Source organism: Gymnodraco acuticeps, unplaced genomic scaffold, assembly GCF_902827175.1.
Source record: "Gymnodraco acuticeps unplaced genomic scaffold, fGymAcu1.1, whole genome shotgun sequence".
NCBI classification, from domain to species: domain Eukaryota; kingdom Metazoa; phylum Chordata; class Actinopteri; order Perciformes; family Bathydraconidae; genus Gymnodraco; species Gymnodraco acuticeps.
Genome location: NW_022991645.1, coordinates 571564 through 595211, shown reverse-complemented (window position 1 = coordinate 595211; position 23648 = coordinate 571564). Strand labels below are relative to the sequence as shown.

The window sequence follows — 23648 nt, the reverse complement described above, 5'->3', positions numbered from 1 at the left end:
CTTTGTTCACAGATGTGACGACTAAGTGCGACCCGAAGCTGCTCCACGTGATTTGCTCTTAGCCAGCCACAAGATTGAGCGCAGAGCCTTGGGGTTAAACATTTTAGTTAGTATCGTATCTATGGTAACTTCCCCTGCTATTTTGCAGCCCTATATTCAGCTGTCCTCTGATTGGTTTATATATGATAAACATAATCAGTTGAAATAATTTAAATGTTGAATTCAGATGTCATTTCCCTCCAGATGTGGCTCTAACTTATCCAAATCATGTGAATACCTGGTGGAGATTGAGATTAAAACACAACCAGAAACATCTGATCACAAATTGTCATTAATCATAATTGTATGATTGGACAGTAGATGCAACTGCAGTAAAAGCTGTCAGCACAGATAGCCTCTCTGAGACTCAGCAGAGAGTCTGAAGCCACCAACTCGTCATCTCGACTGTCCTCATCTTCTAATGGCAGAGATATTAAATGACAACGTCCTTAAATCTTATGAATATGAGGCCATGCAGTCACGGCCAATACACATCAGTCTGCAGAACATCCTGTTAGCGTGATGAGCTCTCTGCTGCCGCCGTCTGCTCCTCACCTCCATTATATGGCCCTGATGGGCCAGCTTCCCAGGCCCAAATTAAGAGAAGAGGAACAGAGTCCTTGAAGATGAGGCTTCGTCGATGGAAATTAGCCTAAGTGTTGTCATTAATATTTCCAGGCGCGGACTAATGTCTGCATCGTAATGTTAGGAACAGGATATCCCCTCAGTATCTGCTGAGGAAGGCTCTTTGGGGAGTTGGAGAAAACCTTTATGTGTTCAGAGATGAAGGCTAATGTTCAAAGTAAGTCAAGTTTTAGATTTAGTGTCTGCTGCGGTTATTCAGTTTGGTCTCTCCGCTGAGGAGACAGATGAAGCCTCTGGGTCCTACAGTCTGACTCATTCACCTGACCTCCAGCTCGCCCTAAATGCATCGAAGGCAACACCCAGCACTGATGAAACTCTGTGGATGAGCAACAGTATGTTTTTAGTTTATCTGTTCGGCATTTTCCCAATTTAGTTCTCAAATCTCAAAGTGATGTTCTTCCTGTTTTTAAATGTAATTAGAAGTATTTAAAGGAAAGAGACAGAGGCCACTTTTACACACAAACCCTCTGTTTACCACAGGAAAGTGAACGTCGATACAAGCATCAAGTGTCTGATTGATGATTAAAGTTTGACTAGACAACTGATTTTTGGAAAGCATTTTGCCCTTCAGGTCAACCATTGCTTATGTTTCTTCGTAGTCATCATCATCATCAGCATCAGCATTCATTCAGACTTGCTTGAATTTAGCCACTGACTTTCTGCTGTGACCTTTGAACTTTTCATTTTCACTCTGTGGTGTTGTGTGTGATCCAGGGCTTCGGTGACGGCTCCATCTTGCCAGAAGACCTCCTTCAAAAAGTTGAAATAGAGGAAGAGGAGGAGCCAGAGCTTATCCTGGATGGAGGTCTGCCTCGCTACACCTCCTTCTCCCTGGCCTCTGACCTCTTGTCTCCTATGGAGGAAGGCAGGGAGATGGCTGTGGACGAGGACGTTGAGGTGGATGAAGATGAGGAGGAGAAGGAGGTGAAGATGCAGGATAAAGTGGAGGAGAACACAGGCTTGTTACCCAGGAAACCTCCTCCGTCGTGGGAGGAGTGGAAGCACAACTCCTCCAGCTGGGCGGGAGCAGCAGAGGAGGTGAGGGGCTGGAGCCGTTACTGACGTCTGTTAAGTCAAAAGAGAATCAGCTGATCAGCGTCCTTGTGAGAAACAAAAAAGAAACACAGAAATTGCTTTTTCAGTGTTTGTCTGAAATCACCAGGAACTTTTTTATCAGTGCAGATCATTTGTTTTTTTATTTTCTTATTGTTTTAAGAGAACCCTGTGTAGATTAAAAATAGTGGGCATCAGTGGAAACATAGACAGGATATAGAGGAGGAAAGAGAGAGGTGAACGACTTTGGCAAAACGAGGGGTTACGTATGGTAACCCTTGTTATATAAGCACAGGTGGAGCCCTCTACTGGACTCTATGGGTACTACCTTATCATGCAAACATTCACCTACTGAGACTTCTATAGACGTAGCTGGCCCCGGGGCGGGCCTACCTGAATGCGCGCGCATCTCACCTCCATATAAAAGGAGGCCTCGCCTCCTGACCGTCATCCTACACTTCTCTTCAGCGAGCAGCATAGGACAGACAGGGCCCCGAGTAGAGGGCTCCGCCTTTGCTTATATAACAAGGGTTACCATACGTAACCCCTCGTTATATCTCTCACAGGCTCCGCCCTCTACTGGACTCCATGGGTACAGTGGGCGGAGCCCCGATGTATACACACGCACTGCCGTCCAGCACACCGTTCCACCTCACTGTCCCTGACTGGCTTTAGCAGCCGCTGCGCCACACTCACCTCTCCCTCGGTTGTAACCGTGGAGAACTCTAGGCTGCAGCCGATAGAGCACACCCTGACGCGCTTACATCGCGAAAAGTGTGCTCGAAAACAGTGCTGAGGGCTCAGAGCACAGAGCCATGGAGAACCACAGGGCACAGTGGTTGTTGCGCCTGCTGGCGAACAGATCCACTTCTGCTGTCCCGAACTGGGCCCAGATCTGCTTCACCACCTCCGGGTGAAGCACCCACTCGCCTGGCAGGGGGCCGCCCCTCGACATGAGGTCGGCCCCCCTGTTCTCCAGTTCTGGGATGTGGAGGGCTCTCAGAGATAACACCACCTCTGAAGCCCACAACCACAGCCTCTCCGCTGTGGCCAACAAGGCGGCGGAGTGGACTCCGCCCTGCCTGTTGATATAAGCCACTGTGGTGCTGTTGTCGCTCCTGACCAATACATGTCTCCCTTGAATTAGGGGCATGAAATGCTTGAGGACTAACACTACCGCCCGTAGCTCTAGGAGGTTGCTGTGCCGTGTTTCTGTTAGAGACCAGCGCCCACCTATAGCCCTCTTCAGGCAGGTCCCTCCCCATCCTCTTCTGGATGCGTCGGTGAACACTGTAATGTAGGAGGTCACCCGTCCCAGTGGAGACCCCCTCCGGAGGTGATCCGGGGACCCCCAGAACCGGAGGTTGCCCTCCACTGAGGGGGGGATGGTCACCAGACGTAGTGTGTGCCTCTTGGGATCCAAGCGCAGGCTGGAGAACCACCTCTGCAGGCGGCGCCACAATGTGAGCAGCCGCCATGATACCCAGAGTCTGCATGACAGTTAAAGCTGTCACTGTCCACCCCTGTCGCAGCCTGTGAACCGCCCGGAGAAGGGACGCACGTCTACTCTCTGACAGGGTGGTACCCATAGACTTCAGTAGAGGGCAGAGCCTGTGAGAGATATAACAAAGCTGTGTGAATGGAATATCTGAAATGCATCTGACATCCGCCGGATTCTCCCTCCTCTTCCTTTTGAGACCTTAAAGCATTACAAACGTTCTTTCTTTAATATTGATCTTAGTGTTGTACGCCAGGTGTATTTTTAAAATTGTATTTGTTTTGTCTCTATTTCTTTACATGTTTACTGTATACAAGTCTACCTTGATTTTAGACTGAGGATTAACTTCAATTTCAAGGAATTCAAAGTCAGTTATTGTCTGTGTGTACTCCTCTCAGACTTGGAGCAGAGAGGAGCAGGAGGAGCTCAGCGACAGGGAGAAAGAGGAGCTCAGCGACAGGGAGAAAGAGGAGCTCAGCGACAGGGAGGAAGAGGAGGACCTGCAGAGATCTGACCATGACAACATTGTGTCATCAGCACAAAGGATTCCGGGTCAGAAACATATCTGAATATTTATTATCACCTTTTTAAAATCATAAAGAAAGGCAAAACATAGTGTAAATGAAAAAAAGTAACTGTGTGTGTGTGTGTGTGTGTGTGTGTGTGTGTGTGTGTGTGGTGTGTGTGTGTGTGTGTGTGTGTGTGTGTGTGTGTGTGTGTGTGTGTGTGTGTGTGTGTGTGTGTGTGTGTGTGTGTGTGTGTGTGTGTGTGTGTGTGTGTGTGTGTGTGTGTGTGTGTGTGTGTGTGTGTGTGTGTGTGTGTGTGTGTGTGTGTGTGTGTGTGTGTGTATTCCAGACTTCAGAGACAGTGAAGCAGACTCTGAGCTCACTCTGACAGACACCGACACAGAGTCAGTGTTTACTGCAGCTACACATCAATCATTACCATCCTCTTCCTCCATCTCTTCCGTTTGGGCTCTTCTTCTGTTGTTTCTTTCACAGTCCTCTGTCTCCCTCCTGTGGTTACATACTGAATCTCACAGTGAGCTGCTCCATACTGCTGGATTTTGATATGCAGAACGCATTGTATTTCTGTTGCTTGACTTGCAACTTAATAGTTCCCTTGTGAATGTATACATTAAACGTAACTGTTTAATTGATCAGATAGAATAGTTCTTAACTTATTATCTTTAAATGTTTCGCTCTTGTTCTATTTAAAAAAATATATATGTGGCTATCACTTTGCATTACTTAGTTTCTAGATCAATCTAGTCACATTCCCCCTCCAATTCAGCTTGACAGGTTTGATAACTTTGAAACTCTAGATTTCCACCTGTTTGAGTTTGAACAATAATTGGCTTTGCCATAACTGACTGATCAAGCAGTCCAGTGACAAGTTAATAAGCATGAGCTCACATTTCCAAATGAGTTATCCCATGTTGTTGGCTCGGTCTTGTCCGTTCAGTCTTCTCCAAATCCTGACATTTCAGTGACTGATTATTAGACAATGCATGTAATCTAAGAAGTGAACCGTTGTTTTTTTTGTTTTTTTACTTGGAGGTCCATCAGGTTGATTAACAGTAAGAGAAGGAAGAGGCGGAGTCAGGGAGGAGCCTCTCTACCAATGAGAGGAGGCCACGGGTAGGACACCCAGCTCATCTGCAGCCAGTTAAAGGATCCCCTGCAGACACCTGTTGCTAACTGAGTGTGTGTGTTCACAGAGATCTACCTGAGAGAGAGGACGGGGAGGGAGAGGAAACTCCTGCCTTCAGTCACTGGGGACTCCCTCGCAGGTGACACACACACACACACACACACACACACACACACACACACACACACACACACACACACCAGTGTTGTTTTCAAGTCACTAATTCTCGAATCCGGATTCACTCTCAAGTTGAGTGCGAGTCCGAGTCAGCATTACATGTGCTTTAGTCCGATTCACCCAAGAATAGTCCGAGTCGAATCACGGGTCATAATGTATAAATCTGTGTGGATATATTTGTTTAAATGCAATAAATGAAAAACATAGGTCACAGGTTCCTCAACAGTGCATTACAAGACATACAGTTAAAATAAATATAGTCCAAAAGATATAATAGTGCAAGCTCAGGTGTTTAATAGTCGTATGGCCTGTGGGAGGAGGAAATCTTGTGGTTTTAGTCCTGATGCTGCAGTACCGCCTGCCAGACAGCAGCAGACAGAACAGTTTGTTGCTGGGGGGATGGGGGTGATTCTTCTCTATGGAGCACCTGTAGAAGGTCAGGATCCTCTCTATTGCCCCTTTCACACCAACGCGGTTCCAGGGCTGGTTCGGAGCTAGAGCCTGAAAAGCACCTTTTTTTCTGTTCACACCGCAGCGGAGCCGCCTCTAAGCCCCGAAAACCGGTGCTTTTCTAGAAGTAAGAACCGCATACGTCACCCTTACGTCGGAGGCAGGGGCAGGAGCAGGATTAACCTGAGCAATAACAGTTTATGGCGAGTACGGCAAATGAAAGTTGTAACAAGCAGTAGTGCTGAGCAAAGTGGCTAGAACGCAACCACACACTTATTAAAGAAACCACACTTTATAAAGTCAGGCAATACTAACTTGGCTTAGTGTGATTCTGTTTCTTTGCGCCTTACTTTGACCATCCGTTCACTGTTATTGATCATTGTGGAGAGCAGGCAGACGTGTTGTTTTGTATTATAGCAGCTATCGGATGGAATCAATGCATGGGCTGCACAGGTTGTTGTGTCCGACTATCACAAGTAGAATCATAATGAAAAATACGCCGGTAAAATGTGCCGGCTTATGCCATAATATGATAGCAACAAGAAGTAGTCAAGATAGTCAGTTTAGCTTCGGTTGCTATGCTAACATCACCCATTTTATACCAGAGAAACTTTCATAACAGCGTTGTGATGCCAAACAGCGTTGTGATGCCAAACAGCGGGCTGCACTGCAGCAGTCGGTAAATGTCACTGAAACACATTAATAAACAATGAACCAAGGCACTCTGGAGAAAAGTATACGGAAGAGGATTAGGGCCACATGCATTTCTTTTTGGGAGGATTTGGGAGAAAAAAGTCAGAATTCTGACTTTAATCTCAGAATTCTGACTTCAAAGTCAGAAATACCAGTAACTATAGAGAACCAGCTTCAGTGAGAGACTTACACATTGCAGTAGGCAACAATGGAGGATGTGAGTGAATTTCTGCGCGCCAGAGGGGTCCAAGAGGAAACCATATTGCAAATGGAAGAACAAAAGGTGAGTTATAAATATATAAGTGTGTTTTGGGCGTTTGTAAAAACAACGAAAAGGCGTTAGAATGTGAAATGCAGACATTGATGAGCTAGCAGCAAGGGCATTAGCTTATATGCTATGGCTCCCCCCCCCCATCTAATTCAGTAAATAATGGTTTAGTTCGTTGACACGCAAGTTTGTGCTTGTTGGAACAGTGACGACTAACCAAGAGCAACAGCCTGGTGGTTTTCATGTTTCTGTAGAGATTTCATTAAGTGTGTTTAACAAGGCAGCTAGCAGCTAGCTGACAATCAGAAGGCTATTAACCATCAAAATGATCAAAAACTCAAACATCATCTCGTCTAGAATGGAGTAAGACAGTTGTGGTTGTGGGAAAATTATATTGTAAAAAAATACACATTTTATGAAACAAGTTAGTGAGGTTAAAAGTAAGAGTGTTTAACACTTTCTGGCTTGAAATTAAAGGTAGGATTTTTGTTCCTGCATATAAAGTGTTCCTGATAAATATGATCAGTAGGCTACTCCGTAATGGACACTTTTACTGAGCGTAAAATAGCAAGAAGAGTCTTAACCTTACAATATTTATACAATGTATTTTCTTTACTTTTTTGCAGATTAAAAGCAACGTTATTGTCTGATGTACAATTCAACTTCAACTGCCATATTACAACCACTCCTACGAAGACCAAATTGTCTTCTTTATATTCTGCATTACATCAGTTTGCTGCGCTGCTCACAACAATGCCTGCAGGGCCGGATTTGGATGACTTAATTAAACTTTACTTTAATTTTTGGACAAAAGTCTTATCAGTCATATAATAAAAGTAGTATGAGTAATAATAATATTATAATTCACTATGTTCGTGGACATTGCAGCAATCTCAGCCTCCATCTAGACAGGTAGAAGTTATGTCCGAAAGCTTCTTAAGACATGTCGTCTACATTTACTGTGCTTTTTTTCTATGCAGGATGAATTTGATGAAGTGGTCAACACCTGGAATTCCCACAAAATCAGACCAAGATCAACTGATGACACAGCATCTGGTCGGCCAGTGATTATGTACTCATTCCCAGAGTTGCATAGTGCTGAGGATAGACTCAAACCTATTGCCATGGAGGAGGTCCATTTGTGTATGTTAGAGTGTACTCCCAAAGGCCAGTTTCCATGCCATGAAACTGTTTTTGAACTGTGTTGTCTACTCATGGCGGAAAACGGATGGGATGATCCAGCAGATCCATTTGCTGCAGCTGATCTATACATCCTGTTACGAGATGAAATACGACGACAAGTATTTGATTAAGGGTACATGTAGCGTACATGTCATTATGCAAAACACAAAATACTGTTCAGGACAAAATTTGTGACCTTAGAAAATAAGTAATTATTTAGTCAAAAATGTATCAATAAAAATCATAGCCAATGGTATTTCATGTATTCCTTAAATGTTTGTCTCTCAGCACTATTTTCATTTTTCTTTACAGCTTTTCAACATCTTTGTTACATTGTTCTACATTGTATACACAAATAATGTACCATGTGTTACACAATGGTAACAACTGATTGCTAATTTTCACTCAGATACCAGATTATTTCATGTGCGCTCTAAAAACAGTAAGAAGCCAGTCATTAATATTGCCATGTAGTTTGCTGCAACTGAGACGGCCTTGCTTACACTGGGCAAACTTCCTCCTTTAAGAAAGGATAGCAACGCCATTCGCTGACATAACAAACCTGCTAGTGCCATGTATTGGTGAATACAAATATCACTTTAGAATGACTCAGCATCAGAGCAGGTGAGTTTTTACTGTATTCCAGATAACACAAAGCTAATAACACATTCTTGCAAAAGTGTAAGCACAAATGGAATGATTCAACCTATAGATACATCGTTCACACCTTTTTGCAAAACACATGAATGAAATGGATCAGATTGTCTTTATGCAGTAACACATTTTATTTATTTATTTTACTTTGAGTATTTCAAAATGTGGTTACATTTATGTATTCTCGGAACTCAATGAAACAATGTAGCCGTAATAACTTGAGGTGAACAGACTTTGGGAGCTTGGTTGTGAGTTCATACTAATAGGAGCACATTTGATCCAATGCTGATACAATGAGTATGTCAGTACAGTATTCATATACTGTATGTTCTCAGTATTGATATACATCAGTCTTTTACCTGTATCACCATAACATTACAACCTAGTTTTGGCAAAATAAAACAACTAACTTTAAGACAATAAAGAATACACTTTCTAGACAATTAAATACAAATGTTATATCTAAAAAAGGCATCAAGAATTCAAAGCATACATAAACATAATTTTAAATGGTAGTGTTCTTAATTAATTAGCAATTATGTTATCATTGTTTTTAATGCCAAATGACTAATTACTTTTCTCACATTAGTGTCAAAAAACTATTGTAAAGCTTATTTATTCAATCACTTCATACCCATAAGAATAGGGAACTTTATCAACATTCAATCAAAGACCTGAATACAAATGTGGTGTAAGAAAATACATTTGATTCACAATGTAACTTTAACTTACATTTCAATGTTAAAAGTAACATTGAACAAAACATGAGAATTCCGCACAAGGATGAACGGAAAATTACAGCCCTTTTGCATTGCTTTTTTAAAAGTTATTGGTTGCTCCACAAGATGTGAAATATAGAAACAGAACAAATATCTGCCTGCATTGTGCCAGTGCAATAACAATTATTAAAGTATCCAAAAATAAAAGATTGCACACAACAATGCCTGCAAAACAGATGTTGAGACTTAATACAACTTACCTTCAGAATGTCTTTCAGTATCAAAGCAATACTTGCAATCTTGGTAAAAAGCAAACAATTGTAATCATAACTTCTCATAACTAAGATAACTGGAGTCCGAGGTACAGGACTCGAGTACTCCAAGTCTGATACACACACACACAAACACACACATCGTAAAATACCATATTTAGGCCTGTCTGCAGCTCTACAATTGTTCCAAATTATATTTTTGCATAATTTCTCTTAACTGCGATTTGGATATTACACTACTCCATAAAGCCCTTTCAATAAAACTAACATTAATTGTGCATCCCTTGCTCAGTGGCATTTATTTTCAACGCATTGAAGGAAAAGACCTGACAACTAACCACGTGTCTGTGCGCCCTGCAGGGTGGAGGTGTGGCCTGAGGAGGGCCAGTCTCTGGGTCTGAGCATCGTGGGAGGTCATCAGGTCATCAAGCGTCTGAAGAACGGAGAGGAACTGAAGGGGATCTTCATCAAACAGGTGTTAAAGAACAGCCCTGCTGCCAAAACACAGTGTCTGAAGACTGGGGACAAGATCCTTGAGGTACGAGGGCTGGGTATTCATTTTTACTTACCATGTGCGCTTCTCTCTGCTGTAACGTGGAAACAAAAATTAAATGATGGGTTTGAAAACAGATTTTGCTGTGAAATCATTACTTACTGAAATGACTGTCCGGTATTCAAACATCATCCCTATACACTATAATAGATCAACCTACTATTAAAACATATAAACATATTCTAAATACACGTTTGCAAAGTTTGAAGAACCAGAGAAGGCAAGTTCATTTATATAGCAACTTTCAACATAAGGAAATTCAAAGGGCTTTTCGCAAAGACTAGGAATGCAGGTAAAGGTTGAAAAAATAAGGATTTTATTTACCCAAAATATATGTACAGTTTTTAGGATGGGTAACAAAATCAATTAGGATGAAACAAAGGTGAATTATTTATAATATAAACAGACACAATCTAGAATCTAGCATTTATTAATAAACAAAACATTTGCCAAAATGGGTGACATGCAAAATGCTCTTCTTCCCAAGAGTAACTGTCTTTCTCTCCACACTGCAGGAATGTATACCAATGCTGGCGAGTCCCTTGTTGAGTGCAGGGGAGAGAAGACTTTAAAGATGGGTGGCTTAGATAAAGTAGCCTCTTTAAACACCCCTCAAGGTTTTAGCGGAATGACACAGTCCAAGCCAGGTGCATCGACATAGGCAGGTGCTGTTCATCAGCTCAGCCGTTTGCCAGGAGCAAGGTGAGCTAGAAGACACACAATTAACAATCACCGTTTCAAACAAGATTGCGTGCACTCAATCTAGTAAAATGAAGTTGTTTTAAAAAATGTGTCTTTAAAAAAAATATATAAGATTCAAAGGTTTTATTGTCATATGTCATATGCACATAAGCTACAGTGTAGAAATGGCAATGAAATTCTTCTGACCCGAGCTCTTCCAACGATGCAACATATATATTAAGATATACAAATACAAAATAGTGCAAGAAGTCTATGTAAATAGAATATGATGTATACAAGAACAGAATATTAAATTATATATTGTACATTAAGACAAAATTAAATACGGTTTATTGCGGTGATAACTATTTCGATAAATAAGTAGATTGACAAACAGATGAATGTTTATCGGGCACTTAACAGAGCTCAGTGTTTAACAGTCTTATGGCCTGTGGGATGAAGCTGTCCCTGAGTCTGGTGGTTTTAGTCCTGATGCTGCGGTACCGCCTGCCAGACGGCAGCAGACAGAACAGTTTGTGGCTGGGGTGATGGGGGTCTTTGATAATCCTGAGGGATTTCTTCCTGAGCCGCTGGGAGTATAGTGCACCTGTAGAAGGTCAGGATCCTCTCTATGGTGCACCTGTAGAAGGTCAGGATCCTCTCTATGGAGCACCTGTAGAAGGTCAGGATGCTCTCTATGGAGCACCTGTAGAAGGTCAGGATGCTCTCTATGGTGCACCTGTAGAAGGTCAGGATGCTCTCTATGGAGCACCTGTAGAAGGTCAGGATGCTCTCTATGGTGCACCTGTAGAAGGTCAGGATGCTCTCTATGGTGCACCTGTAGAAGGTCAGGATCCTCTCTATGGAGCACCTGTAGAAGGTCAGGATGCTCTCTATGGTGCACCTGTAGAAGGTCAGGATGCTCTCTATGGAGCACCTGTAGAAGGTCAGGATCCTCTATGGTGCACCTGTAGAAGGTCAGGATCCTCTCTATGGTGCACCTGTAGAAGGTCAGGATCCTCTCTATGGAGCACCTGTAGAAGGTCAGGATGCTCTCTATGGTGCACCTGTAGAAGGTCAGGATGCTCTCTATGGTGCACCTGTAGAAGGTCAGGATCCTCTCTATGGTGCATCTGCAGAAGGTCAGGATGCTCTCTATGGTGCACCTGTAGAAGGTCAGGATCCTCTCTATGGTGCACCTGTAGAAGGTCAGGATCCTCTCTATGGTGCATCTGCAGAGGGTCAGGATGCTCTCTATGGTGCACCTGTAGAAGGTCAGGATCCTCTCCATGGAGCACCTGTAGAAGGTCAGGATCCTCTCTATGGTGCACCTGTAGAAGGTCAGGATCCTCTCTATGGAGCACCTGTAGAAGGTCAGGATCCTCTCTATGGTGCACCTGTAGAAGGTCAGGATGCTCTCTATGGTGCACCTGTAGAAGGTCAGGATGCTCTCTATGGTGCATCTGCAGAAGGTCAGGATGCTCTCTATGGTGCACCTGTAGAAGGTTAGGATCCTCTCTATGGTGCACCTGTAGAAGGTCAGGATCCTCTCTATGGTGCACCTGTAGAAGGTCAGGATCCTCTCTATGGTGCACCTGTAGAAGGTTAGGATCCTCTCTATGGAGCACCTGTAGAAGGTCAGGATGCTCTCTATGGAGCACCTGTAGAAGGTCAGGATGCTCTCTATGGAGCACCTGTAGAAGGTCAGGATGCTCTCTATGGTGCACCTGTAGAAGGTCAGGATGCTCTCTATGGAGCACCTGTAGAAGGTCAGGATGCTCTCTATGGAGCACCTGTAGAAGGTCAGGATGCTCTCTATGGAGCACCTGTAGAAGGTCAGGATGCTCTCTATGGTGCACCTGTAGAAGGTCAGGATGCTCTCTATGGAGCACCTGTAGAAGGTCAGGATGCTCTCTATGGTGCACCTGTAGAAGGTCAGGATGCTCTCTATGGAGCACCTGTAGAAGGTCAGGATCCTCTATGGTGCACCTGTAGAAGGTCAGGATCCTCTCTATGGTGCACCTGTAGAAGGTCAGGATCCTCTCTATGGAGCACCTGTAGAAGGTCAGGATCCTCTCTATGGTGCACCTGTAGAAGGTCAGGATGCTCTCTATGGAGCACCTGTAGAAGGTCAGGATCCTCTCTATGGAGCACCTGTAGAAGGTCAGGATCCTCTCTATGGAGCACCTGTAGAAGATCAGGATCCTCTCTATGGTGCACCTGTAGAAGGTCAGGATGCTCTCTATGGAGCACCTGTAGAAGGTCAGGATGCTCTCTATGGTGCATCTGCAGAAGGTCAGGATGCTCTCTATGGTGCACCTGTAGAAGGTCAGGATCCTCTCTATGGTGCACCTGTAGAAGGTCAGGATCCTCTCTATGGTGCATCTGCAGAGGGTCAGGATGCTCTCTATGGTGCACCTGTAGAAGGTCAGGATCCTCTCCATGGAGCACCTGTAGAAGGTCAGGATCCTCTCTATGGTGCACCTGTAGAAGGTCAGGATCCTCTCTATGGAGCACCTGTAGAAGGTCAGGATGCTCTCTATGGTGCATCTGCAGAAGGTCAGGATGCTCTCTATGGTGCATCTGCAGAAGGTCAGGATCCTCTCTATGGTGCACCTGTAGAAGGTTAGGATCCTCTCTATGGTGCACCTGTAGAAGGTCAGGATCCTCTCTATGGTGCACCTGTAGAAGGTCAGGATCCTCTCTATGGTGCACCTGTAGAAGGTCAGGATCCTCTCTATGGAGCACCTGTAGAAGGTCAGGATCCTCTCTATGGTGCACCTGTAGAAGGTCAGGATCCTCTCTATGGAGCACCTGTAGAAGGTCAGGATGCTCTCTATGGTGCACCTGTAGAAGGTCAGGATCCTCTCTATGGTGCACCTGTAGAAGGTCAGGATCCTCTCTATGGTGCACCTGTAGAAGGTTAGGATCCTCTCTATGGAGCACCTGTAGAAGGTCAGGATCCTCTCTATGGTGCACCTGTAGAAGGTCAGGATCCTCTCTATGGAGCACCTGTAGAAGGTCAGGGTCCTCTCTATGGTGCACCTGTAGAAGGTCAGGATCCTCTCTATGGAGCACCTGTAGAAGGTTAGGATCCTCTCTATGGAGCACCTGTAGAAGGTCAGGGTCCTCTCTATGGTGCACCTGTAGAAGGTCAGGATGCTCTCTATGGTGCACCTGTAGAAGGTCAGGATGCTCTCTATGGTGCACCTGTAGAAGGTCAGGATGCTCTCTATGGTGCACCACCTGTAGAAGGTCAGGATCCTCTCTATGGAGCACCTGTAGAAGGTCAGGATGCTCTATGGTGCACCTGTAGTAGAAGGTCAGGATCCTCTCTATGGTGCACCTGTAGAAGGTCAGGATCCTCTCTATGGTGCACCTGTAGAAGGTCAGGATCCTCTCTATGGTGCACCTGTAGAAGGTCAGGATGCTCTCTATGGTGCACCTGTAGAAGGTCAGGATGCTCTCTATGGAGCACCTGTAGAAGGTCAGGATGCTCTATGGTGCACCTGTAGAAGGTCAGGATCCTCTCTATGGTGCACCTGTAGAAGGTCAGGATCCTCTCTATGGTGCACCTGTAGAAGGTCAGGATCCTCTCTATGGTGCACCTGTAGAAGGTCAGGATGCTCTCTATGGTGCACCTGTAGAAGGGCAGGATCCTCTCTATGGAGCACCTGTAGAAGGTCAGGATCCTCTCTATGGTGCACCTGTAGAAGGTCAGGATCCTCTCTATGGAGCACCTGTAGAAGGTTAGGATCCTCTCTATGGTGCACCTGTAGAAGGTCAGGATCCTCTCTATGGAGCACCTGTAGAAGGTCAGGATCCTCTCTATGGAGCACCTGTAGAAGGTCAGGATGCTCTCTATGGAGCACCTGTAGAAGGTTAGGATCCTCTCTATGGTGCACCTGTAGAAGGTCAGGATGCTCTCTATGGAGCACCTGTAGAAGGTCAGGATCCTCTCTATGGTGCACCTGTAGAAGGTCAGGATCCTCTCTATGGTGCACCTGAAGAAGGTCAGGATCCTCTCTATGGAGCACCTGTAGAAGGTCAGGATGCTCTCTATGGTGCACCTGTAGAAGGTCAGGATCCTCTCTATGGTGCACCTGTAGAAGGTCAGGATCCTCTCTATGGAGCACCTGTAGAAGGTCAGGATGCTCTCTATGGTGCACCTGTAGAAGGTCAGGATGCTCTCTATGGTGCACCTGTAGAAGTTGCAGAGTATTCTGGAGTCCATGTTGAACCTCCTCAGCCTGCGGAGGAAGAAGAGTGTGATGAGTCGATGTCAGGTCCTCAGTGATGTGTGTGGTTTTGATGCTTGTAGCCTTCACACAAAGTAATTGAAGTTTAATACAATTCTAAGGCAAGTTGTATTTTTGAGGATTCATTTTATCATTGAAAAATGACTCTGTGCTCTCCGCAAATCCAATATGTTAATAAACCTCAAGTCTCAATATTTAAGAAAGTAAAATTGAGGTTTTGCTGTTCTTAGGAGAACATTTCTGTGTGCACAATTATTGGGTGGACTATTAGTGTGCAGAACTAATATGCAACTAAAGGAAAAACGAAAACGTTCCCATCTCACTTGTTTATTTATTTTAATAAACAAACAACTCAAAATGTAGAAATAAAAATGTTTGAGATTAAAAAAAAACAGTAATGAATATAGCCACCCTTCTCTTCAATAATAAGCCTTCCATTCATGGAGTCTGTCAGTTTCTGGATCTGTGGACGATCAACCGCAGCCTCCTCACAGCTAGCCACGCAGAGGAGCACTTCGATGTCCTGCATACAATCATGGTCTTCTTTTTGTGTGTTCTAAAAAGTGGCAGTAGGGTTGGGAGTTGATTTTGAGTCAACCCTCACCTCTTCAACCTGAAAAGGTCAAACTAGCTCCTCTTTAGTAATACATGCACCTTGCTGGGGTCTGAGTGGAAGTGGAGCTCTGGGCCCGGTACTGATCCAGCCGCCCATCCATCTGGTCCATGCAGAGTCACCCTCATCTCATCAGTCCAGAAAACCTTTGACAAATCTGTCTTCAGATATGTCTTGGCCCAGTCTTGATCTCATGTGTCTTGTTCAGTGGGGGTTTCAGCCTCCCTCACCTTGGCCATGTCTCTGAACACCTGAGACTTCTGGGCTCTCAGGTAGGTCACAGTTCTGGAGTATGACCACACTGGAGGATAATGGCTTCCTGGTGGCTTCACGTTTGATTCTTCTCAGATCTTTGGCAGTTCATTTGAGTCTTTTTGTCTCAACACGTTTCTTGCCACCCTGTTGACTATTTTCAACAAAACCGTTGATTGTTTTGTGATCACGCCCCAACATCTTAGATATTTCAAGCTGCATCCCTCTGAAATGTTTGACTTCAGTTAAATCTCTTTTTTGGCCCATTTTACCTGAGGAAAAGAAGCTGCTAATAGTTCTGTACACATTGATATAACATGTTGATCTCATTAGATCACCCTCCCTCATTACACAAATACTGTACACATCAGCTGATATGCTTAACTCCAATACACATTCAAGTTTTTACAGCTTGGAGTTGGAAAATATGAGCAACAATGATGATATGGTCAAACTACTTACTTGACTAACAATTGTGCACACAGTATATACAAATGAATAAATGAGGATTATTGAAAGGGGAAAAGTCCAGTAAGAAACTAAAGAGGAACTAAAATAATGCTTTGAGCTCTTTGAGGGACGTGAGACAGAGGGTTAGTGCTTTTGGCGGGAAATATTTCCTGGATCTGTCCATCAGACAGCTGAGCCAAACACTGAAATTATGGATTTTGAAAGATTGGAATGAATTATTTAGATGATTTTTTCCTTTTATTTTCAACAGGTAAAGTGTTTGGCTTGATATTTGAGTGCTGGCTGATGTTTGTGTGCAGGTGTCAGGTGTTGACCTACGAGTGGCCAGTCATGAGGAGGCGGTGAATGCCATCAAATCCGCTCCGAGCCCCGTGGTCTTCATCGTCCAGAGCCTGTCCACCACTCCACGGGTAAACAACACACACACACACACACACACACACACACACACACACACACACACCACACACACACACACACACACACACACACACACACACACACACACACACACACACACACACACACACACACACACACACACACACACACACACACACACACACACACACACACACACACACACGCACACACACACACCACACACACACACACACACACACACACTGGAGGAGGGGGGAATAAAATCCTCCCTGCAATCCTTTCTAATGTAACGAGGATGACGTTACAGGGTATTATGGTCTGTAATAGACATGGACATTAAGCAAGACAAAGACACAAGACAAAGAAAAAGATGAAGGGGTGGAAAAGGAAAAGCTTTTCAAACTTAAAGGAATCCCTTTATGAATACTTTAATAGGATATTCCCGATGCTAACCTTACATACCTAAATGGATGAAAGTAGTAGAATTAAAAACCCAGAGACCTATAAGATGAAATGCCATGATGAATTAACACACTTGGTGTTGCAGTTTAAAAAATCAGCTGTTCTTCAAGGACAGGGCGAGTGATAAAACCAGGAACTGTCCAGCTTCCTTATATTGGAGGCTGACTGAAAAGCATGAGAGGCAATCTGATAGTAGGTTGAAAATATGCGTGCGTGCGTGCGTGCGTGTGTGTGTGTGCGCGCGCGCGCATGTGTTTCAGCCTGTGTCTCTAACAGCCCCCAGCTACAAAAAACACAAATGAACGAGGACTGAGTCTCCGGTAAGAAAAGGGACTTCCTCACTGTTGGTGTCCTGCAGAGTCAGTGGTGTTTATTCAATTTGTCTGGATGTTTAACTCCAAATCACATTTCATAAATGCAAAACAAAAAAATATTCAAACTGATGTAGTTGAGGTCCATCAAAGTGAGTCCAGCAGAGGGCAGCACACCCTCAGCACACTGAGGCATTCCTCTAGCTCTCACAACACTGAATAACAGGCACTCCATTCCTGTAGGCGCCAGCCCCCCCACCTCTGAGACAACTCCCTCCCTACAGACCTCCCAGCCACTCAGATCAGGAGCTGAACTCTGACCTGGAACAGGCCAAAGGTCAGTAACCCACACACACAACCCCACGCACACACACACACAAACCCCCACATACACACACACACACACACAAACCCCCACATACACGCACACAAATCCCCCCCCCACACACATACACACGCACACACAGTGTTGATGTCTTAATGATGATGGTACTTTAATTAGCTTGGAGTTTTTCTTCACAGAGGCTCCATTTGCAACTTAAACAATTACAAAATATTTAATCAAAAGCTAAGCTGAGTCTCCAATCACAGCAGACAATATAATGGAAAGCCTTTAACAAACACTTGATCCGAGATTCAGCTCCGTGTTCCTTTCTTTGATTGACTGTTCCACAAACGAGTGCATTAACCTGACCCTTTCAAATGGTGGGACGTCTGTAGGTCTCATTTCATTCTAACGGGTAGCATTGGTGATTCAGGACATTATTGGGCTCATAGACAATGTTTTTGGCCAGCATTGATATGTTTTAATGGTAAGCTGCTTGATAGAGCTTCTGAATAGGGTTGACCTACAATTTCTTTTTCATATTGTGGAGCAACTTAAAAAATGTTTGCTCTCGGCTAAAATTGATAATAATTTGAGGAAACTTGAGCAGCAGCACAGAAACATGGTACCCAAAGCTTTCAGAACACACAAACACATCCTGCATCCACAGGATCCCCAGGGGCCGTCCTAAAGTTATATACAAATGTTCTTCTGTAATAATAGTGTCTTGTGTTTGTGTGTTTCTACTGCTTGTAGGGATTTCTTCAGTTGTTCCTATGTGTTCTTTTGTGAGCATCATTTACCTGTCTTAAGTGTTCTCTATATTTGTTAGGGGGTCTGCTCCCTGTGAGAAGCTTCTTTTATAATAATCAACGCTCTACTATTCCTAAGGACAATTATTCCAATTATTTTGAGATTTTTGAGGAACTTGCTTTTTTGATGACCGCTCTGGGGTGACTGTACATCCTGTTGAGTTTATTCAAAATCCTAGAAAAGCAAACTCATTAACTAACAGTTTACATTTGAGTGAAACAGTTTGAGTCGCTTCAGATCTTCCTCTTCTAGTTGAAAGTGCTGCTCCTCGCATTGTGTGCAGTATTCATCCTGGAAAGTCTTTTGAGCGTGGAGTCGTGTGTGTGTTTGTGTGTGACTTCTAAAAGTGACCATCTACTGTCCCTTTGAAGAAAGAAATGGAGAGAGGTGTGTGTTTTGGTTACTTAAATATAAATATTTACAAACATTTTACATCAGTGCTGCAATGTTTTAGATCGCATAGTATCTCAGTAATATATCATTTATATGTACAAATACTGTATGTCAGTTCACTTTAAAGTATTTCAGTGTCTCAAGAGTTTTCTTGGAGGTTCTCAGAGTATGTGAGAGTGCCTCAGTGTGTCCGGGTATCTTAGTAGCAGTGAGTGTGTCAGTAGTGTGCTTTAGTTTAAGTCAAAGTGTCTCATTGCATCTCATTTACGTCAGAGTATCACTTCTCTCAGTGTATGGATCTCAGTGTGTTTCACTGTATCTCACAGTTGATGTTGCTGTGTGTTGTAGTGTGAGGTAGCCGGCAGTGTGTTAATGTGTGTGTTCTTGTCTTTGCAGGACTTGTTTGAACCAGCAGTCCCTCCGTCCCGTGTTACAGCACAGAGTGGAGGACCGTCATTCCTCCCCTCTCTCTCGATCTTTCTCTCTGGTGTCTGGGTTTCCTCTGCCTCTCTATAGTGCGTTTGGTTTGGTTTTGGTGCGTCTGAACGGGAAGGCGGGGCTTTGAGGGTTGTTTCTTCTGGCTGCTGGCTGGATGGGTTAGCTTTTGTGAAAGGAGCTTGTGCTACTTGATTGAATGGGTTTGGAGCTCTTTGTTGTAATGGGTGTGGTGTTTGAAGCTGTTTGGTGAAAGGTGTTCCTCTGACTGGATTCACTTTAACACCTGATGTTCTTTCTGAGGTGGAAATGACTTTTAATTCTGGACTTTTGTAGCAATTAAATCATTTAAATGTCTTTGATATAGTAGAGGAATTTGGATATCTTTGACAGCTATAAGCTGAAGTAGTGCATGTGTACTGTATCAAGTACAACCCAACTACAAATAACTGTATAGAATGATCAAAACTTCCCCTGCTATGTTTGCGGACTATGCAGCAAGCAAAACACCTTTGTATGTTGTTCATATAAACAGCCTTTATAGTTATTAAAATAATGAATTTCCACGAGTTCATTTGGATATTGATTCACACAGAATTCAATTGTATGTATGTCTGGACATGTTTATGTTACAAATGTGTATGCAGCAGAGGTCATTTCTCACAGAGCCTTTAATAAAATCAAGAAAGCTGTTTAACTGTTATGTTAAAATGTGATGTCTTTGTGTTCAGGCACAGCTGCAGTTACATCTATTTATCATGGTTGTTGTTTAAGTTGTAATATTTGACTTTAACTGCAGATGTGACAAAGTGCTAATACAAATATGGTTTTGCTGAAGAAAACTTCCTTTTCTAAACAACAAGCACTAAAGTCTTTGGCAGAGTTAGGATTGATTTCCAAGCTAAAGGAATTCTGTGAAAGCCAATTGTTATGATCTCAGTCTCCTCGAGTGTCTGGTCTTTAGCCAGACTCTGGGACAGCTGAAGCTCTCCTCCTCAACAGTGAATGGTGGTAGTAAGTTTCAAGATTCATGGCTTTATTGTCATGTGCACAGTAGCTACATTGTAGATATGGCAATGAAAAACGTGAGTCCCAGGATCCTCCCACAATGCAACATGTTTTAGGACATAAAACAAATTAAAGCAATACAAATAGTGAAATAAATAACAATATAAATTAAAGCTGCAAGCAGCGATGAGCGAGCGATCACAATAGGGTCTTCGCCAACCTCTGGTCTCAGACCCTAATAAAACAGTACAAGAGAGTCTATATACAGTGGGCCAAAAAAGTATTTAGTCAGCCACCAATTGTGCAAGTTCTCCCACTTAAAAAGATGAGAGGGGCCTGTAATTTTCGTCCTAGGTATACCTCAACTATGAGAGACAGAATGGGGGGAAAGAATCCAGGAAATCACATTGTGGGATTTTTAAAGAATTTATTTGCAAATTATGGTGGAAAATAGGTATTTGGTCATTAACAAAAGTTCATCTCAATACTTTGTTATATACCCTTTGTTGGCAATGACAGAGGTCAAACGTTTTCTGTAAGTCTTCACAAGGTTTTCACACACTGTTGCTGGTATTTTGGCCCATTCCTCCATGCAGATCTCCTCTAGAGCAGTGATGTTTTGGGGCTGTCGCTGGGCAACACGGACTTTCAACTCCCTCCAAAGATTTTCTATGGGGTTGAGATCTGGAGACTGGCTAGGCCACTCCAGGACCTTGAAATGCTTCTTACGAAGCCACTCCTTCGTTGCCCGGGCGGTGTGTTTGGGATCATTGTCATGCTGAAAGACCCAGCCACGTTTCATCTTCAATGCCCTTGCTGATGGAAGGAGGTTGTCACTCAAAATCTCATGATACATGGCCCCATTCATTATTTCCTTTACACGGATCAGTGGTCCTGGTCCCTTTGCAGAGAAACAGCCCCAAAGCATGATGTTTCCACCCCCATGTTTCAGAGTAGGTATGGTGTTCTTTGGATGCAACTCAGCATTCTTTCTCCTCCAAACACGTCTAGTTGAGTTTTTACCAAAAAGTTCTATTTTGGTTTCATCTGACCATATGACATTCTCCCAATCCTCTTCTGGATCATCTAAATGCTCTCTAGCAAACTTCAGACAGGCCTGGACATGTACTGGCTTAAGCAGGGGGACACGTCTGGCACTGCAGGATTTGAGTCCCTGGCGGCGTAGTGTGTTACTGATGGTAGCCTTTGTTACTTTGGTCCCAGCTCTCTGCAGGTCATTGACTAGGTCCCCCCGTGTGGTTCTGGGATTTTTGCTCACCGTTCTTGTGATCATTTTGACCCCACGGGGTGAGATCTTGCCTGGAGCCCCAGATCGAGGGAGATTATCAGTGGTCTTGTATGTCTTCCATTTTCTAATAATTGCTCCCACAGTTGATTTCTTCACACCAAGCTGCTTACCTATTGCAGATTCAGTCTTCCCAGCCTGGTGCAGGTCTACAATTGTGTTTCTGGTGTCCTTTGACAGCTCTTTGGTCTTGGCCATAGTGGAGTTTGGAGAGTGACTGTTTGAGGTTGTGGACAGGTGTCTTTTATACTGATAACGAGTTCAAACAGGTGCCATTAATACAGTTAACAAGTGGAGGACAGAGGAGGCTCTTAAAGAAGAAGTTACAGGTCTGTGAGAGCCAGAAATCTTGTTTGTTTGTAGGTGACCAAATACTTATTTTACAGAGGAATTTACCAATTCATTCATTAAAAATCCTACAATGTGATTTCCTGGATTCTTTCCCCCCATTCTGTCTCTCATAGTTGAAGTGTACCTAGGATGAAAATTACAGGCCTCTCTCATCTTTTTAAGTGGGAGAACTTGCACAATTGGTGGCTGACTAAATACTTTTTTGCCCCACTGTATTGCACTATGGTCAGACAGGTCTGTAACACCTATTCTACAGTCTTCTACCCTATATTTATCTCCCTTTGACATACAAAAGTAATCTATCCTAGAATAGACTGAGTGTGAGTAGTGTGTGTAGTCTCTCCATATATATGTGATTCCTAGTTCCTTCAGTTGTATGTTCATGTATCTGACAATATGCGTCCTAGCCTTCCTTGTACTTGTTGTATCTAAATCATAGTTTAGTACCACATTGAAGTCCCCCCCGCAAATCAGAATTCCTTCCATTTCCACAGCTATGATATCAAACAATTCCTTAAAAAAAGTCTTATCGCTGTCCGGTGGGGCGTAAACATTAATTAGTGTAACCATTTGTCCTTCCATTTTCCCCTTGATCACCACATACCTCCCCTCTGTTGTACAGGCTCACATTTGTTTATTTCAAATGTTACTGAGTTCCCAATTAGTGTAGCCACCCCTCTCCTACCTTGCTTAAATGAACTATAAAATGTGTTGTTATATCCATACCTTTTCAGTTCTTCATGTTCTTGTACTGATAGGTGAGTTTCTTGCAATAAGATAACCTGCATCTCCTCCTTTCTAAATGTGGTTAATACTTTCCCCCTTTTAATCGGATTGTTCAAACCATTGACATTTAACGACACCATTTTGATTCCCCTACGTTGCATTATATTTCCCTTCAAAGCATCTTTTCGTTCCCTCCATGTCACAAAACACAATATATATAGTAGCAGCAACCGCTAAGCTAAACAAATACAAATTAAACATCAGAACTTGGTCTTCAAAAATATCCCCTTTTCCCCCGCTGGTGGGTGGAAGGTAAGGCCTCTCCTAGTGAGAGGGCCCCCCCTAGTGGCGGAGATCTCTCCTGTGGCTGATCTCCCAAGCTCACTATAATTGTCCAGCGTGTGGTTTAAACTCCGGAGCTCCCGGCCGGGAACTTTGTGAACATTTTTCATATAGTCTTTAAACCCCTGGTCTCTGTATTGGCGATGGAGGTGATTCTATGTTTCTAGTGAATTAGCACTTCTTTAAATTAGTCCGAATTAAATCGTAAAATGTTATAGATAAATAATTCCTTACAGGTTCCTTTTATAAAATCAAATAACAATCTTTCTTACTCACCCACTGCAGTGTTTCAAAGGTACTTTCGGGGCACAAAATAAAAGGCTATAGCATTTATAAGTAATTTGGTTAAATCTGTTTGTGTCTGTGCTCTGTCTTTTTCTGATCGCCGTGGCCCGTCACCTCTCATCCTTCTGTCTTTTCAACGCCGTATCTTGTTCCCTCATAGACTACTCATCAACACCCTCGATACGGTGCCGGTCTTCCCTCACTCCCATCTCGTTGTTGTCTCCCCACTCTCGTCTCCGAAGTCTGGTCCACTTGCGCGCTGCCTGCAGTCTCTGCAGCAGCGTAGGTCTCTCTACTCCCGGGTCCGGTACCTGCCAGCCTCTCTGCCGCATCGCCCTCGCCGCGTCCTGAGCACTCTTATACACTATCGTTCCT

General features: G+C 43.6%; 1 protein-coding gene across 1 annotated transcript in view; it reads left to right on the top strand.

The window, feature by feature from the left end:
- LOC117534332 (inaD-like protein) overlaps positions 1–23648 on the top strand; it is a gene marked incomplete at its 5' end in the record, with an annotated part of 92792 nt that overhangs the window by 3711 nt on the left and 65433 nt on the right. The window contains 8 exon segments of the mRNA XM_034198526.1: positions 1399–1722; positions 3634–3787; positions 4091–4145; positions 4804–4875; positions 4956–5027; positions 9664–9841; positions 16432–16542; positions 17533–17626. Coding sequence (XP_034054417.1) covers positions 1399–1722; positions 3634–3787; positions 4091–4145; positions 4804–4875; positions 4956–5027; positions 9664–9841; positions 16432–16542; positions 17533–17626 — 1060 coding nt within the window.